At 38.8% G+C, this 17302-nt stretch overlaps 1 protein-coding gene across 4 annotated transcripts in view; it reads right to left on the bottom strand.

Moving 5' to 3' along the window:
- The window catches only part of gabrg2 (gamma-aminobutyric acid type A receptor subunit gamma2), a 73674-nt gene extending 56906 nt beyond the window's left edge, over positions 1-16768 (bottom strand). For 3 of the 4 annotated variants that reach the window (XM_084729842.1, XM_084729843.1, XM_084729844.1), the window contains exons 1-2: positions 16202-16768; positions 2233-2372 (exon numbers count right to left, since the gene is read on the bottom strand). In XM_084729842.1, coding sequence (XP_084585968.1) covers positions 2233-2372; positions 16202-16308 — 247 coding nt within the window. In that variant the 5' untranslated portion in view covers positions 16309-16768. The remainder of the gene's footprint in view (positions 1-2232; positions 2373-16201) is intronic. The other variant, XM_084729846.1, reaches the window with a different exon arrangement.
- Between the last annotated feature and the right edge of the window lie 534 nt (positions 16769-17302).

Raw genomic sequence — 17302 nt, 5'->3', positions numbered from 1 at the left:
GCCGGTGAATATGAACGGGCCATCCAGCTACAACTGGACCGTTTTCATTTCATGCCATTAAAAAGTCATTATTTCTTATCGTTTTACAATTTGCCGCAGAGATATTAAAATATGTGTCAGGTGGCATGACTAACATTATTACTAGCTACGACCACGGTGAGCCAAGTCACAAGCGGGTCTCAACTCATCGCTACAGTGTGAAGTCTGAAGTCGAGTCCAAGTCCTAAACTCTGCGTTTTGAGTCTCCAACAATTCATGCATCCTTCATCAAATTTAGCATCGTTTTACATTTTTAAACAAAGTGATAGAATAATAGATTTACAGAAATAATGCATGCTTTTCTCAATGTGAATTTACTACTTTCAAATAAGTTGATCACATGTGCCTTGGTATACTGTTCCTGTATTTCTGTTGGGTTGGGGTTTGACAGCATTTTATCAAATCTGAATCCAGTTTCAAATCCAAACATCAGCTAAGAGTTTTGTTTTGCAGTTAACAATATTATTGTTCACCAGGGCTAATAATTATTTACATTATTGATAAATCTGCAAAGTATTTTCGTGGTTAATCATTTTGCCCAGCAGGGCAAGTGCTTAATAATTAAACTATTTAACTATTTTGATAATTGACTCATCGTTTAAGTAATTTTTCATGCAAAAATGTCAGAACATACCGTTTTCAACCTCTCAAATATGGAGATTTCCTGCTTTGCTCATATTAAACACTACGATTGAATAATCCTGTAATGGTGAATTTTATTAATTCTTATATCCTCCTCTTCATGTTGATGGAAATGTCTGACCTCTTTGGCATATAATATCATTTTAAAGCCCCATGAATAAAGACAAAAGATTGTTGTCATCAACCTAAACACGAGGTTCTCTTCTAAGTCAGTCTTGCCACATTAGTTTGATGTTTTCCAGCTCAGTAATTGCTCAAAACCCACCCAAATTGACAAAAAAAACACCCAAATAGTATCTATAATAAACAATACAAATGAATACATAAACAATAGCAACAGTATTGTGGTTCGTAACAATTTTTCAATATGACATAATACTAAAACTACAATTTTAGTGTTCACAAATGGGCTAGAATGCAGATAGAAGGTTACATTGTACAACGCATATATGAAATATTTGCCTTTTCTGCCCTCTGCCTTAAATATAAAAGAATAAATAAAGGGACAGCTCAAGTAAAAAAATAATAGATTTGATCTCACTTGGTCAAAGCTCTACAAGTATGCCAAATATAGTGTAGCCCCCATTTTCACATGCATGAAACAGATGAAATAAAAGTATGTGCAATCCCATGTTCTCAAAAGAAAAACAAATGATGGTGGCGGTTGGCGATGACAGTTTCTGTTCTAACGTAAGAACAGAATTGAGATCCACAGGTCTCCTCTCAGCAGAGTGAATAAAAATTATTTCATATCGAAGTTGTGCTGAGTGACTGGATGTGTTCACATAACTAAGGAATACACTTTACTGACATATTTTTTAACATACTGTGATTTTTAACATATTTAAAAAACAGTCTAACTTACGGTAAACAAGCCCAAATTCAGTCCACCCGCCCAGGACCATTTTAACCCAAAGCAGCCCAGAGAACAGCCTGATCTGGCAACACTGTTCTCACCTCCTCAAAACTGGTGTCTTTTCTATTTTTTAAAAACTCTGGTCTGAGTAAGTATGTGCATATAAAGTGTAAGTGTCACTAGATGTGTTTTTATAATATGTAAGTGTCTCCTCTCAGTTTGCATAAGTGCCTTAAGATGCAATTTCTCTAATTGCTGCTCAATTTTGGCTCCACAAAAGGGAGAAAGGAAGCCTGAGAAATATTCTGTTCATCTAATGTTCATTTCTTCATGACAATTTTGAGAATCATTTCTATATTAGGAGATAAACAATTCAAGATATTTTGGGGCTGGTTTGTGTCCAGTGATAATTGTTTCAGGCTTCACGTCATTGCACAATCACGGATTATCTTTTGTCAACAAGTGAAAAAATAGCAGGCTCCAAGCTTTAAGAGTCCCTTAGAAATCACTGGGTGACATCACAGCTGCTATGTCTCTATTTGTCTACAGTTAATGGGTAAAGTGCTTGTGTAAAAGCATGTATGTCAGTTAATGAGCACATGCATGGGTTTGAATGCAAATTCAACCATAAATGTGGGTGCACGTCTTTGTGATTCTGTGACTAAACGGATCATCCGTGAAAAATCTGCGCCCACCTCCGATGTCAGGTCTGAGTTTGTTGTCGTATCCATCTAGTAGGCTGTTTAGGATGTGCGTGACGTCACTCTCGTACACTTTGGGAGTCAGCACCCACGTCTTGTTAGACACCTCATCATCGTCATCAGTCTGGAAGGAGCTGCGGGAGGGAGGGAGAGAAAAAAAAATGCATGCAATCAATATTTTTTTTAAGCAGAGCAAGCAGGCAGTGTATATCCTAGTCGGCTCTGCTGTCTCTATGAAGATATACCGGGAGATGAGAGACACGGCGAGAGAAAAGTGTTTTGAAATTCTCAATCCAAGGTCGGGAGATGAACTTGGGACGAATTTCAGGGCTTTTCATCACCACATCATTGCTATTGCTAGACACACTGAAACATATGTGATTAATCTTCCCTTTCCATTTTGTTTCTGCTATTTCTTGTGAAATAAAGTGGTTGCATGTAAATGCTGATAAGAGTTAAAGGAAGAGTAAAATCCAGTAATCATTATGTAGGATTAACATATGAATAAACCATGGTACACATTCAGAACATGAATTTAATCAATTTAATCACATTATAAGGTTGTCTTTAATCAAACATTCATATTTTTCTAGTCTTCCACCCGGCAAAGCTTTTTTTATTACAGAGTTACAATCCTTTTGTCTCCATTATATTGTAAATTAGTCTACAATCCATTTTTTTTACTGTAAAATGCATAAAATCTTGCAGCAATACCATCTTGTGCATTTCTTGTAATTTGCGAAATGAAAGCGTCTCTTCAAACCTGCCTCATTTGCTTAATTCAAATTAATACCCCTATCATGTATTTCAAAATTGCAGGTCTATTTAAGGGCAATCACACTTTTAGACCAAACCAGACAAGACAGAGTAAAGAAACTGTGCTATCTGATATTTGATATGAAAATGAGATGAAAGGGCTGAACTTATTTGCTTTAGATCTTTGCAGTCCCTGTGTGGAGATGACATTTTAATCTTTTTTTTTCATAATCCTGTTTCTCAGTCTTACTTATGTCACAGAACACTAGTATGAGATGCAAAAATTATAAAAGCACAAAACAATCATAGTCTGAAAAGGCATGAGGCTCATACATATATCATCTAATGACACAAAATAGATATATAGAGAACGTTTAGGTGACAAGAAATACACTTTATCTGAAGGGATGTGCCATTAAATGATTTACAGGAGATGATGCGTTATCTCTGCTTAACACTTTTTAGTTTAATAGTAATTTTTAAAAGGCCCAGTATGTAAGATTTACAAGGATTTATTCACAGAATATGGCAGAAATGGACTATAATATTCATGAGTACGTTTTCATAACTGTATAATCGACTGAAAATAAGAATTGTTGTGTTTCCATTATCTCAGAGCCGTTTATATCTACAGAGGGCAAAGGTCCTCGTGTACGGAGTCCGCTATGTTGCACCACCATGTTTCTAAAAAGGCCAGAACGGGAAAACCAAACACTGGCTCTAGATACACCTACAGCCTTTCACGTTTTGGCCACCAGAGATTCTCCTACACACTTACAATTGAAGAGTGAGACGAGGTGTTTGCAGTCCGCAGCAGCGCAGCAGAATAATAGACATGTTTCAGCCCTCAACAAAACTAAACAAAACATCTCAAGAAAGGGCAGCAACTATGGATAATTTTCCCTCAATACTTGATTGACTTTACCGTGTCTCCAAAAAAAGATGTTGCAGTTCAAGGCTGGTTTACAAAACTTCTGAAAGGGATACAATCACATAGGAGCTAACATGGTTAAGGTATAATGCTAGCATTAGCTTTACCGTAATGTTAACCTTTCCCGTTCAGCTTACATCGGAGCTAATCCTTCACCTTTCCAGCAGTTGGGAAATAACAGACAACCTGGTCTTGAGAGGCTGCAGTGTTTATTAACTGACACACTTTCACCTAGTCATTCCAAAAGACTGGGTCTTGACTCACAGTTGGGTCACAGAAGATTTTATTTGGGCCGCCAAATAAATAAAAGACCATGGAGGAAATTCAGTAAATTTAAGATTTATACCTGCAGCACACCTTTTTATAAAGCACTTACAATGTGTATATTGTTTTACTAATGAGAGGAAGAAATGGGAGCCTGTTAATTCTGCATAAATGCATTTATTTTGTCTCATTTCTGTAGTAAGCTAAAATTTCCTGTACTGTTTTCCTGATGAGAGGAAACAAAAACGAGACAGCCTGTTAACTTGGACTAAATGCGTTGGTTTCTCCTTTATAAAATTATTAATGTGTAGAATTTTTTTTAATAACGTGTCAAGATAATATAAGATGTGAAAATGGCAAATCTTCCCAAGATTTATTGATAAGGTCTCTTGTGAATTGGGTTGTGACGATTTGTCATCTTTAAAAAGTGGGTCCTCTGGAAAAAAAAGGGTTTGGGAAACACTGCTGTAACCTGTACTGTTCTTTTACTGCCAGATTAACAACTTGCTCTTAGATTTCCACTATGAGCAGCACCGCTGTCTGCTCTCCCTCGCTTGCACGTCACACACATTGAAGCACTGCCCTATTATTTAAAGGAGCTTAGCTATACTTATAACAATATGCTTCAATAAAGTCCAATAACGGTAATTAATTGTAATTGTGAAGGCAGTTGCGGTAAGCCGCCATTCTGCAGGAAGATGTTGTTTTGTCCCAGCAGTAAGAAAAAAATCCATACCATCACAGTGGTAGGTTGGACACACAAATATCTTAATCAATTTAGTCTGAAAGACTGATTCTGGGCGCACTTTGGTAATCGAATGGTTATAGCTCGTGCACCATAACTGCAAAGTCACCTGTTCAATTCCAGCTGGGAACCTCTGTTGCTTGTAATACCCCTTGTCATACCTCTCTCTCCCTACATTTCTCTCTCTCTACTTTCTGCCTCTTCACTATCAACTAACTGTCCAATGAAGGCAAAAAAGCATAAAAATAACCTGCGGCCGAATACATTCTTAGTGACTAAGTGTAGTTTGACCAATGAGACATGCTTGTGATGAAGGACTATAATCATTGCACACAAAGTACTCAGTTTAAATACCGCAAAAAGTAATATTTAAGATAAATGGCAAAACAAAATCGAATTCTAAGTCACTGCTTCTCAAAAGAAATGTAAAAAGTCCATATACTCTTATTGTCAGGACAAGAATTTGAATGCAACCTCTACAATGACCTTCAATAACAGCTAAAGCTTTCCTTCAATTTCAAACTCTGCAAAAATAATGAATAAATACCAAGAAGGCAAGGTTGAGGAACCTGACAGCAGAACTGTTTGTCGTGTCGTAAAGAGGGTTTTTAGGGCCCACAAGTTTCTGTGAGAGCTGCAGAAGACAAGCCAATTTTCCTGAGTTTACTTCCTCGCCCTAGACGTCTCAAACTGAAAGGATAATGATGTCTCAAGAGCCCACGACCACAAATACAACCACGGCGGAGCTGCAAATGTTTTTCCTGCACTCTCGTGGTAAATTATATGTCTGGAACGGAGGTTTATCCATTGTTAGAATGGATCTTTTTCAGGTTAGACACCTGAATAGAAGATGGAGGTATATGATCTTCAATGATGATGCATTAGGGCGAATTAACATGCTGCCATACGACTATTCTATGTCAGGAGACTTAGTGCTACATAATGCTGTCTGCAATAAGAAGGGAGGCTGGTACTGCCAGTGGGTACAGTTGAGACGTGCGAGTACTGTACGTGTGACAGAAAGAGAAGAGTGGAAAAGTGTGTACACAATGTGTGTGAAGAGACTTTGGGCCAGATTTATGTAAAAGCACAGGGCAAATCTGCACTGAATCTTTTCATTCAATTTGTGCTAGCACTATCTGTGTGTAATTAGTGTGTGATTTACTAAGGCAGCAGTTCATTACGCAATCAGTGTCTGGGACTACCTCCTAGACATGTTTCGTGTGTGGAGAGAGTTCAGAAAGTGCAGTTCAGTGGTGGGATTTTTCTGAGATTAGCGACTTCAGTAGAGTGCAAAAACAAATCACAAGATAACTAAGACTGGGTGAATTATTTAAGCAAGTATGACTGATTAAGTTTTAATTATAATAATCTCAAGAAAGCTTTGTAAAGGTTCTGCGGTAGAGGAATTGATAAAGCTATGAAAACAAAAGCAAAACACAATATGCCTTTTAAAAAAAGATATATATCTTTTCTGTACATATATATATATATATCAAATCAAAGCTCTTTTAAGTCAATGATTTAAACTTTGCATTTTGCTATTGCCTTTAATTAAATTAAATCTGATTATTCATTCATATCTTGTACTCTCTCTACTATGCTATTAAATCTGCTTTACTATGTTATTGTACTCTTTTTATATGTGTCTATGTCTTTTACAGCGATCTTGTCTTAAAGGACGAGTATTTAGGATTTAGCGGCATCTAGCAGTGAGCTTGCAAACTGCAGACACCTCACGTCACCCTTCCCTTTCAAGGAGCATGGCTGCAAAACTGGCAAAAAAAATGCCAGAGCCAATGCTTGGTTTGTCCACTGTGGGCTGCTGCAGAGACATGTCGGTGCAACAGGTTGGACTCTAGAACCAAACACGAAATTCACATGCACCTCAGTTTTGGGGTCACGGTTTGGTACGTTTTTGGTGCAACAACAACAACAAAAAGTAGAAAATAACATTTGTGTACTTTATTTTGAAAAAATGCAAACATTCAACAGTGGCCAACTGTAACAGTTAAGGCAAACAAAATCATATTGTTAATAAGAAAAAAACAAACAAATAATGATCATAGATAGGTAATGCTCCATATCATAAGACTCTGACCCATTCAATTATTGAAATTGTGCTTGTTCAGATCCTTTTCATGCACAGGACTGTCCTCCATGACAACCCACTGTGCAATACTTCATTTGCAACATACATTTAGTGCAATATTACTTTTATTCCTGTGTTACTCTTAGTTACTTCTAGAGCAATATTACATCCATACCACTACCACTTCCGCTATCCTTGTGAAACAATACTCACATTCTAAAGTATATTTCATTGTATTTATTATTTATTTTTCTATTCTAGATTACTAGTTTTATTATTTGGCAGTTATTCTATTCCATTCTATTCAGAGCAGCACTACAGAATAACTAACATGCACATGTGAAGGCTCAGTGTAGATGAGCTCAAGCACTTTGACCAGATGCTTAAATCCTGTATTTTTAGACTGTGCCTGGTCACATATCCACAGAGATAAACACTCCTATAGTATTAGTTGTTGCTTTGGTCTGAATCTGCAGTGAGAGGCTGTCTAAATGCTGTGGAGAGAAGGACTCGGCGTTAAGTCTCGTTCCATTAATCAACACATTCAGGTGACGCAGTAAATGATGTGTTGGAAATGTTTCCACAGACAAACCCAACCTCAGCTGAACAATGTTGGCATTGTTTGATATTCATCTTTGTCCATTTTCACTGTAACCAGAAGCAGCAACACTACCGAGCTTGACTGACCAGGCGAAGCAGACTAGCATGCTACCACTGATGCACAACAATAGGCTCGCTGCCAAAACATTCTGGTTTAAACTCGCACTCTAGAATTTCTGTTCCACACAGGCTAGTAGTAAATATAAATAGATTTTGATAGCTTAGGCCACAGGGCATAACGTCTGAGGAAAGTGCATGCTGATCAAAATGTCCTGAACTGAATAATTTGAGATGAACACATAATATTCCACCCATAGTGGACACCATGGAGGAGGACCTGCGCCCTCTGTAGATAAAAATCGCTCATTCTGAGGTCACAAAAACACAATGATTATGATCTTCAGGCACACAAAGTTAAATATACTTATGAATATTATATTCTATTTCTGCCATGCCAATGAATTCCTGTGCGTCTTACACACTGGACCTTTAATACTTTTGTATATCTTATGTATGCAACCATAGCATTATCAAGAGTGCAGTGAGGATATTGGTACTGCAGCAGCCCACCAAACATCAAGCTCTTTTTTTTTAATGAAAAAGCCACATTATTCAATTCCCTCTACGTTGAGTGTAAGAAAATGGACATATACGGTCATTTGTTGCACTTTATTTTGTCTCTCTTGCAGGGATGTTAATGGTAATCAATTAATTGCAATTAAGATTAACCAATTAAACATGCATTAACTGATAATGTATGTTTTGTGTACCATTTGTCCAAATCTATTAAGATTTCAAACTATTTGGTTTGGTTTTCCTTGTTAGTGGCAGTAACTGTACTGCATTTGACTTTAATTTTGTATGGTGGTATTTTTTGTTGTGTAAGGACTGGAGGACTGCCTTTTTTTTACCTCATGTTCATGTCAACTACTGGTTAAGGGAAATGCACAGAATTTGCAACCCTACTCTTTTGTTTTTGCAAGTAAATTGGTAAGATTTTTGTAGAAATTAGAGTAATTACAGTAAAATATATATCTCCCACTACAGTATTTCCTTGCAGTAATATAGCAGTGTAAATTTGGACACACTCTCTGGAATGAGTTAATTTTCCATGCAAACAAGACTGAAAATTCAAGAGCCTGGGTAATATCCAATAGAATTTGCAATCAGCCACACATTCCCTATCTCCTGCTATTTGTGCTATCTTCCTTTTATGCATATGCGTCATAAAGCGGCCTACTTCACTAATTACATGCAGTTCATGCCTCAGATGAAAGAGAACTTGCATTTGTTGCTGTTCAATAAATAACAGGGACTCATTTGGATGCACAATGCATCAGAAACAAAGGCAGAGACAAAAGAGAAAAGTGATAGATGGATAAATAGAGAGGTGAAGCATTTTTAAGTTGTGCCGTCACAGCTCTTGTATAACTTGTGCACCTCCGGTAACCACTGGAGCAGATCAGAGAGGCGGCCAACAGCATAACAGAGCAACCTTGAAAAACAGTTGTGAGCTTTCAGCAAGCCTTCAGAGCAATGAGAGGAAAATAGACTTCTGAATGAAATAACAAAGAATCGGTAATGGTGAGAAAAAAAATGACACTGTTTCCATGGTAAAGCACAAGGATAGAAGCCCTGATAGCTTTCTCGTGTTCTTAGGCAGGGTGCGAGGAATAATGTTTTGACCAGCACTCTTCCTCAGACTGCATTAAGTTCCATTAAGTGCCATCCATCTCCACCATAACACTAGTGCCTAAAATATTAAATCTGCATTATTTTACTCAGGTGGAAACTTTCAGATGTGACTTACTTTACGCTATAAAAAAATTATCCAGGAGTACCTGTCTGTGGCACAAACCAGAAAGACAGACAGACAGATAAATAGATAGATAAACAGCACAGAGCGGGGTACGAGGACTTGAAAATATCTCGTGTTTTTCAGGTTGCTGCTTTTTTATCATCTATATTCATCTTCCAGAGTATCTCTGTGTGTATGGAAATGCTCCAAAGACAAGCACATCAAAGGAGGAGCCATGTGTTCTCCACTGCAGGCAGATCTGAGGTTTTGCCTACTAATTTGGTACCTGAAGATCCACAGAGAGGTCTGCGCCAGTGAGTGCGTGCTGTTACGTGCTTGTGTGTGTGTGTGTGCTCGTGTTTGTTTTTCATGCATATGCATGTCCGTGGCTGGGTATGTTATGATGAAGAGTACTGGAATTAAGTGTTGTGTTCGCAGCACAATCTGATAGTTTCATACATTCTACCCCTTCACATTTAGCACCATCATCATAAAGCACTCTCACCGCTCCGTGTGCAGTCAGAACCTGTCCCTACTATGGAGCGGATCCCAATTAAAATCTCATGTCAGGCTTTATGGAAAGCAGCAGAGAACTGCCCCCTCCTCTGCAGTTTACATGTTCAAAAGAAGGTCTAAGAAGGGTTATATCAGCTATGGTAATGGCTATGTGCCAACAATTAGTATCCACATCAAGTCCCCTTGACTTATCATCTTTGCACGGAGCTAATAAAGGAGAAACATCTAATGAGCCCTCAACCAACATGAAAATGTTCCTGCACCTATGGCAACAAAAAAACAAACCGTTCTCGCACAACAAGGTGCTGCTACTACCCTCCTTACACAAAACACAATAACACAAAGCAATGGCCGCTTTTACTAATTAACAAACTGTTATCATTTAAAATGGATGTAAATTGTGTTTCTGCTTAATCGGTCTGCCAAATTTGCCAAAACAAACATCTGCTGTTATAGTACTTGCATACAGGACTGTTAACAATCACCTGGACTGTGTCAACCAGTTCTGCCAGTGTGCAGTGTAGTGCAGTGTATTTACAGGCTTCACTCAGTCCAGTCTAAATCAGATCAAATAGATTAGCTAATATCGGCATGCAAGGTTGACTTGTTTCTCTCAGAGGTACAATAAAACAAATTAGGCCAATTTGTAATGTTGCCAGGAATTTCTTGGACTGTTTAAATGAGAGGTTTTACGAACATGCCCAACTCTCTCAGCAGGGAAGCTTCGTCCAGACGAAGTCGATGGTAAATGTAGTCAATGGAGACAGTAAATTCTTCAGTGTGTGCTACAGGCCTCAGGATTAAGAGAGTTTAATTCTCATGCAGCAAAATGTGTTGTTCTTCCTGCATCCAGTGATGTCACAGTGATGTAGTTGGAGTTAAGGAAGAACTACAGGCTGTTTCAGCTTGAATTTCAAGGCCAGGCTAATACAAGCGAAAACATGGGTGAGGGCTTCAGAAGCTTGCATGCATCCTGGTACATGTAGGCACTGCTGGCACGGCTCCAAAGCAGGAGAACTCAATTTTCTCGGTCAATATAGCTAGCACTGGGATTTTTTGCTTCAACTGACTACATTTTAGGGTTGTCATGACAGCGAAATTTTAAAGTTCAATACCATACTAGTATACCAAAACAATATTCACTACCTCTTTTGATGCCACAGCAAAAAGAAATGAGTCCTAGACACATAAAATAGCACACCAGAAACTCTTAACAGCAACATAAAATCTGCTGTCTAGTTGGCAGATTAAAAAGCTTGTCAAAAAAGTAAGAGTGATAGCAGAGTCCAATTCTGTTTTAAAGTTTGAGGGTGTGAGGCGAAACTTTCCGTTTGCATTTAAATCGCAGAGCTTTCAACCTTTTCTGAGCTTTATATGCACTGACATATTGCATTGAGGACAAATCTAATGCACCATTGACTGTTTAGTAAAACTACTCCATGCATGTAAAAGCAGGCCATATATATTACCTTGAAGGGAAACAAAACATGTGCAGACTACTTTTAAAAGTATCCTAAATTCACCTGCTGTGCACTTGTGTCCTTAAAGTAGAAAGGCACAAACCTTCTTTGAATACAGGTTGCCAAATAGACCTATTTTTATCCACAGGATCTCTCCAGTCAAAGACAGAACTATCAGGGCTGAGATAGCCATGGTGGAAAGGCATTAGATAAGACACTGTGTTAGGGATGTTATTTGCCAATAGCCATTACCCTACTTCAGGTTTATTGAAATACTTACTGAGCTGATGAGTAAAAGGGAATAATCATCACCACTGTTAATTCACACCCCTCCCAAATCTATCCCAGAAATCTAAAATCGCTCTGACCTTAATACCTCCTGGGTGACGAATATGACAGAAACTGTAAGCAAGAGGCAGCTATGAGCTTTGACTGTCATCTCAAACTGTCTTAAATGAACAGAAAAAAAAAAGAAGATTGACATATCTGTGCTATCAACTTTGTCTCAGAATTCCTAAAACATAAATACATATGATAGTCATTATGGGATACATGACAGATTGACAGCTCGTCAAAATTATACATCACAACCCTTCCCAAGCGATGACAAGAGACATCGTGAGACATGGCTTGATTGAGCCCAATTCACTGCAGGTTTCTCATTTAAAGAGATGGGATTTTAAATGGACTGCACTTACTCATAAACACTGGCCATTTGGTGGGAACTGATGCTGGCTGGGAATAACTGGGATGCAACGATTGACGTGTTGGACTCAGGACTGACCTAATAAAATGATCATAAAATGTGTTCTCTTGTGAAATTCATTTCACATCATCCACATTTACGGCAGCTCAGTAGTCAGGCATCGCAGAACCTTTCACTTCATCTTCAGTATCCAAGACCAGGGTGTCTCTGGATGCAACAGCCAATCAGAGCGACAAAGCATGTGACGTAGCTGTCATATTACAGCTAAAGGGACAGTAAAATATGTTTCTGAAAACATTTAAGGCAAGAAATAGGCCATGATCTAACAGAACCTCGTCTGTCTAAGTTTTGTGTGTTTGAGGTGTCGCGCTTGCATTGCTGACTGGATGCTTAGACCTGCAAACGATAGATGCAGGGAAATGTGTGACATGCGACCAGACCAGTGGAAAACTGGACCAGTGACGCTCCCCTGTCAATGATCATAAAGACCCCATCCCATCTTAAATAAACAGTTCTGATTGGCCTGACCGGATGCATTGGTGGAATTTGGTCTAGGGCTGGGTATTGTTTTTGCTTTGATACCGGTTCCTAAACAATACTTTTTCGATAACAAATCAATTTCAACAAAAACAAAATCGCATTCCACATCATGGAGCGATTTCTCAATTTAAAGGAGGATGCAGTTAAAAGACCTGGTGGTAAAATAACAAAACAACGATCCCCGTCTCTGGGTGTAATGTGGGGTTTTTTTCTGCATACCTCTAGGATGTGTAATGTCAAGCAGCCAATCACCAGCATTATTAGATCTTGGTACAAGCATGCTGTGTCCTCAATGACTCACTGACACTGCTGAGATTTACCCCTTTTGTATTGAAATTTGGTATCGAATGAAATTTGATATCTTTGATAATATTGGAGCAATTTATTCAGTGCCTGAAAGAGTATGGAAGTTCAATTCCCAGCCCTAATTCTGTCTGAGTGTAAGGGGGCCAAACATATCTGCCAGAGCAAATGAAAACAGGAGCTCCTTTTTTTTTCTGGTTCCCAGGCTGGCAGCTCAAAAGAATGCTATAAATCTATATTCATATTTATTAGCTGTGATAATTTTATCCTCATGTCATGTATTACAATCATAGCATGTTCTTGCTAGCAAGCTAATTTTATCCAGATCATATATCTCATGTAAGCAGCTGATGACAGATTTAAGTCAGGTTATTATCATTTGTTTTATCTGCAATTATGCAAACTGCAAATAACTGTGTGGGTGCATATGTTGTTGGCAAAGTATCTGTTACTTGTTTGTTACTTCTTTAGCAAGATGATTTTTTTTATTTTACCACAAATGTACTTTGCATTTCATTAGAGAACCTGCATTGTTGGCGATAGGTGATGAGGGATACAATTATGTTCATAACACAAAATCTTCACATCAGAGAACGAGGAAAGAGTGATGTTGTAAAACCCTGAAAGATTTAGAGAAAATATGCAGTAAAAAGTATTTTTCACTACTTTTTATTGTTAACAACCAGTATCACCCCACTGAACCGATTAAACCTTTGTTTATTTTTCATTTTTCATATAATTATGTAGGACTGTAACAAATATATTATTGTTTAGCAGGCATTAAAGGAAAATGTTCTGGTTTATCCAGCATCCATGTCCGTCAAACTAGGGTTGTTCAGTATCAGAAAGGCCTGGTGCTGGATCACTTATATGCAAGTCTATGCCGAGTCCAATATCACGTAATTTATTAGCCCCGAAACTAGGGCTGTGCTATTAATCAAAACATTATTGAAATGGCAATATGGCCAAGTGCAATATTAAAATTACAGAAGCTGCAATTTTTTGGGATAAAGGAAAAGTGTGTTTAAACCCATTTCAGTGAAAATAAAAATTGTTGCAAAAACTATAATCCCCACTAACTGTTAATCATATTGAAATCACAATACTTATCAAATTAATCGTAATGATTTTTTCGCCATATGGTGCATCCCAAGCCAAAACAGGACCCTGCTACTTCGCAGCAGTGTCCTGTACGCCAACTGTTTTCAACATGAGCCAGGCAATAAAACATTGACAGCAATTCTATCACATGCATACAGAATCAGGAATATAGTAGTAGCTATTAAAAGATAATATTATATATATTTTTAAACACACTGGTATCAGATCAATACTCTGTGTCAGGCGATTCATAAAGTTCAGGTATCAGAATTGGTACACGGAAGGAAAAACATGCAGACACAACAAACTAATACAGGTTGTTGTTGATCAATGAGGATTACAACTTAGTATTAAATGTATTCTAGTACAGTCAAGGGTGGGGGGGGACTAAAATTAGAAAATAAACAAAAAAAAATGCAGTATGTCCCAAATACTGGTTATGTAATGAATTTCACCAGCCACCTAAAACGCTTGAGGTGAGTCTGAAGAACAGCAAACATCACCAGACTGAACAGGAAACCTGAGCTTCCTGTCACGTTATTATCCAGTGGATCCTGGGCCCTCTGAAGCCTCGACCGACCAATGCCGAAACACCTGCAACAACAAAATTTCTTCCACTTCTACTTGAGGGTGTTGTGCTAAACCTCGATGATGCTGCGATACCTTCGATGCAAAAAACAGCATTTGACTGAGCGGCGGGGTTAATGTGTGCTGATAGCCATCAGACATCACTACACATAGTAACTGTCACAATGAGTCACAAAGTAGCATAGATTACTGAAAGCATGCCGGAGGCCTTGAGAGATGTCTTATGTAAGAGGTCTCAAACATGAATCACAAATGACTTCCAAAGCAACTTCCCGACCAATAGTTGTCTTTTAATTATCACACAAAAGACTTGTAGCCTATATACAGTATTTCAGCCATGCTGAGGTCTGAGCAACCCGTAATACCTTTACACAGGTGAGTACATAAAGACCTTACTTTTGGCCTTGTGATTATTTAAGAAGCACTCTTTGATCTACCTCAGTTCATTATGTTTCATGCACAACACCCTGTCCATATATCTCAACTCTGCCATGCAATATGGGACAATGTGTAGTGTTTACTCAAGCATATGGTGAGCACTACTTGTGCATACAATTACAAAACACACACACACGCAGGGGCCTGACAACGCAGGCTGGGCAGTGAGCCCCGAGGTTGACGGTGATTGAACGTCGACTGATTTATCTGCCTCCATTTTTCACCCTCCAGCAGCGGCGCAAGACGAAAGCTTTGCGAGGAGCCTAACCATCCTTCCTCCTCTCGACTGTTCTTATCTTAGTGCTCGGTGAATAACGTCTTGACAGGGACGAGCCGAGCAGCTTCTCCCAACAAACTCAAACCTGCCTCGGTGAAAGGCTAGAAATGGCAGTCCGTCCACTCCGTATGTGCGTGCAGGACAAGAATCAGTCCATATGTGTTATCCTTGTCCTTATTGTGCCTTTACACTTGTATTCTCTGTGATTGTCTGCCATTTTGAAATGCTTTTTTTTTTTATTTCAAATACGTGGGATGAAACGTAGCCATTCATGCTCAAGTTGTCTTTATTACAAAGGACTCTGTAAAATATTCTTGCCTCCGTTAATGAGGCTTTGCCTCTTAGAATAGACTTGATCCTTAAAGATAGCTTAGCAGAGACTATATGTAGCTTTAGCTCCAAGCAAATTAGCCTGCCACTATGCTATTTCTAACGCCGGACAGATTGTGAGAGACACTGGACAAATTTTATCTTTTTAGACATGTTTATCTGTAAAAGAAAATAAAAGATAGGTATTGTATCGTCAAATTTTCTGCCAAATGTACATTATGAGGCACGAAGTCTCCCAATAACGTGATGCATGTGTCGCTGTATCTGTCTAAAAATTAATATCACTCGTCCGTGTCGATCCACAGTAATAATAATGGAATAAACACACGACATGTTTTAGTTTTCTGCTAAAATAAAAATAAAAAATACAGATTCTCGCCGTTCAGAGTGACACTAATAGGAGGCTTGTGTTGGCATTGGACGGGAGGCACCGCGAAATTATGTGTTATTAAAATAAGAAAACCCAACAGAGCCGACATGTAATTTTTAACATGAAACATCACGCATTGATTTCTTACCTTGTCGGGAGATTAACGGCAATAAACACCCAGAGAAACAGCTTCAGGGGGAGGGAAGGCTTCGCCATTGCTGTCGAGGCTAAATTTGGTGAAGCCATCATCACCATCTTCGTTTCCTCTTTATTGCAGATGGACGTGTCCGTCTTATTTACTGTGTTTCCTCTCTACGATACATTACGCACGTTAGCGGCAGCGGGTCTCCAAATCTAGACCCGAGGCAGGGAGGCAGGCAGGCGGGCGGGCGGACGGACGGACGTGCGGTGGAGTCAAATCAGCCACAACAAAATCGATGCGAGCCGAAAGCTTGGCTTCGTTCGTATATCGCTCGTTTCTTTTCGTGTCTGTCGCCGAATCGACAGCCTTAAAACAGGGCCCTAAAAAAAATACTGCCAGCCACAGACGGAGAAGCCCCCACTTTTGTAATAATAAGCTACACTGATATGGAGCAGCTGAGGAAAGCAGTGGAGCCTCAGTCTGAATGCAGATTAACACTGGGGTCAGAGAGGAGCTGATGCACGTTGCTGCAGCACGGATCAACACATGCGTGGTTTCACCGAGCGGAAGCAGGGGTGCACAGAAGAGGAGGAAAAAAAGCCTTTACTTAGCTTGGTGCTACGGGGGGAAAAAATGGTGGTTTCATATTTTTACTGCTGGGACGCTATCGCTGTGTACCACGTGATGCTTTTTAATATAGAGTAGGGGAGACCGGGGACGGCAGTAACACTTTTTGTTCGAGCGTCAGTAACTAGGTGGCTGTTCACGTTAGATCTCTCAAACTTTGATGCGTGGTTCCCAATTTACTACTACAATAAAACTAACTTGGATGTTTAGCACACAATCGCAGTTTTTGTTCAGAAAACCCGCAAGAGACATGCCATTCTCCAGTGAGATAAAAAAAAAAAGAAAATCAGTGTGTACAATATTGATGACATCACTGCAGCACGTTTCTAATTGGTCAAACTGACGGTTACTGATGTTACAACTAACCCTGTGTTAAACACTCCCTGGTCTCCCCCATATTTTCAATACGATGAAAATTATATTTTCAATATGGGAAAATTTATATTGGCTACTGTGTGTATAAACTTGCATAAATGTGTA

This window comes from Lutjanus erythropterus, chromosome 11, assembly GCF_056507025.1.
Source record: "Lutjanus erythropterus isolate fLutEry1 chromosome 11, fLutEry1.hap2, whole genome shotgun sequence".
In the NCBI taxonomy this organism is placed as follows: Eukaryota; Metazoa; Chordata; class Actinopteri; order Lutjaniformes; family Lutjanidae; genus Lutjanus; species Lutjanus erythropterus.
Note: the sequence above shows the minus strand (reverse complement) of the source record. Positions and strands in the feature narration are given on the sequence as shown.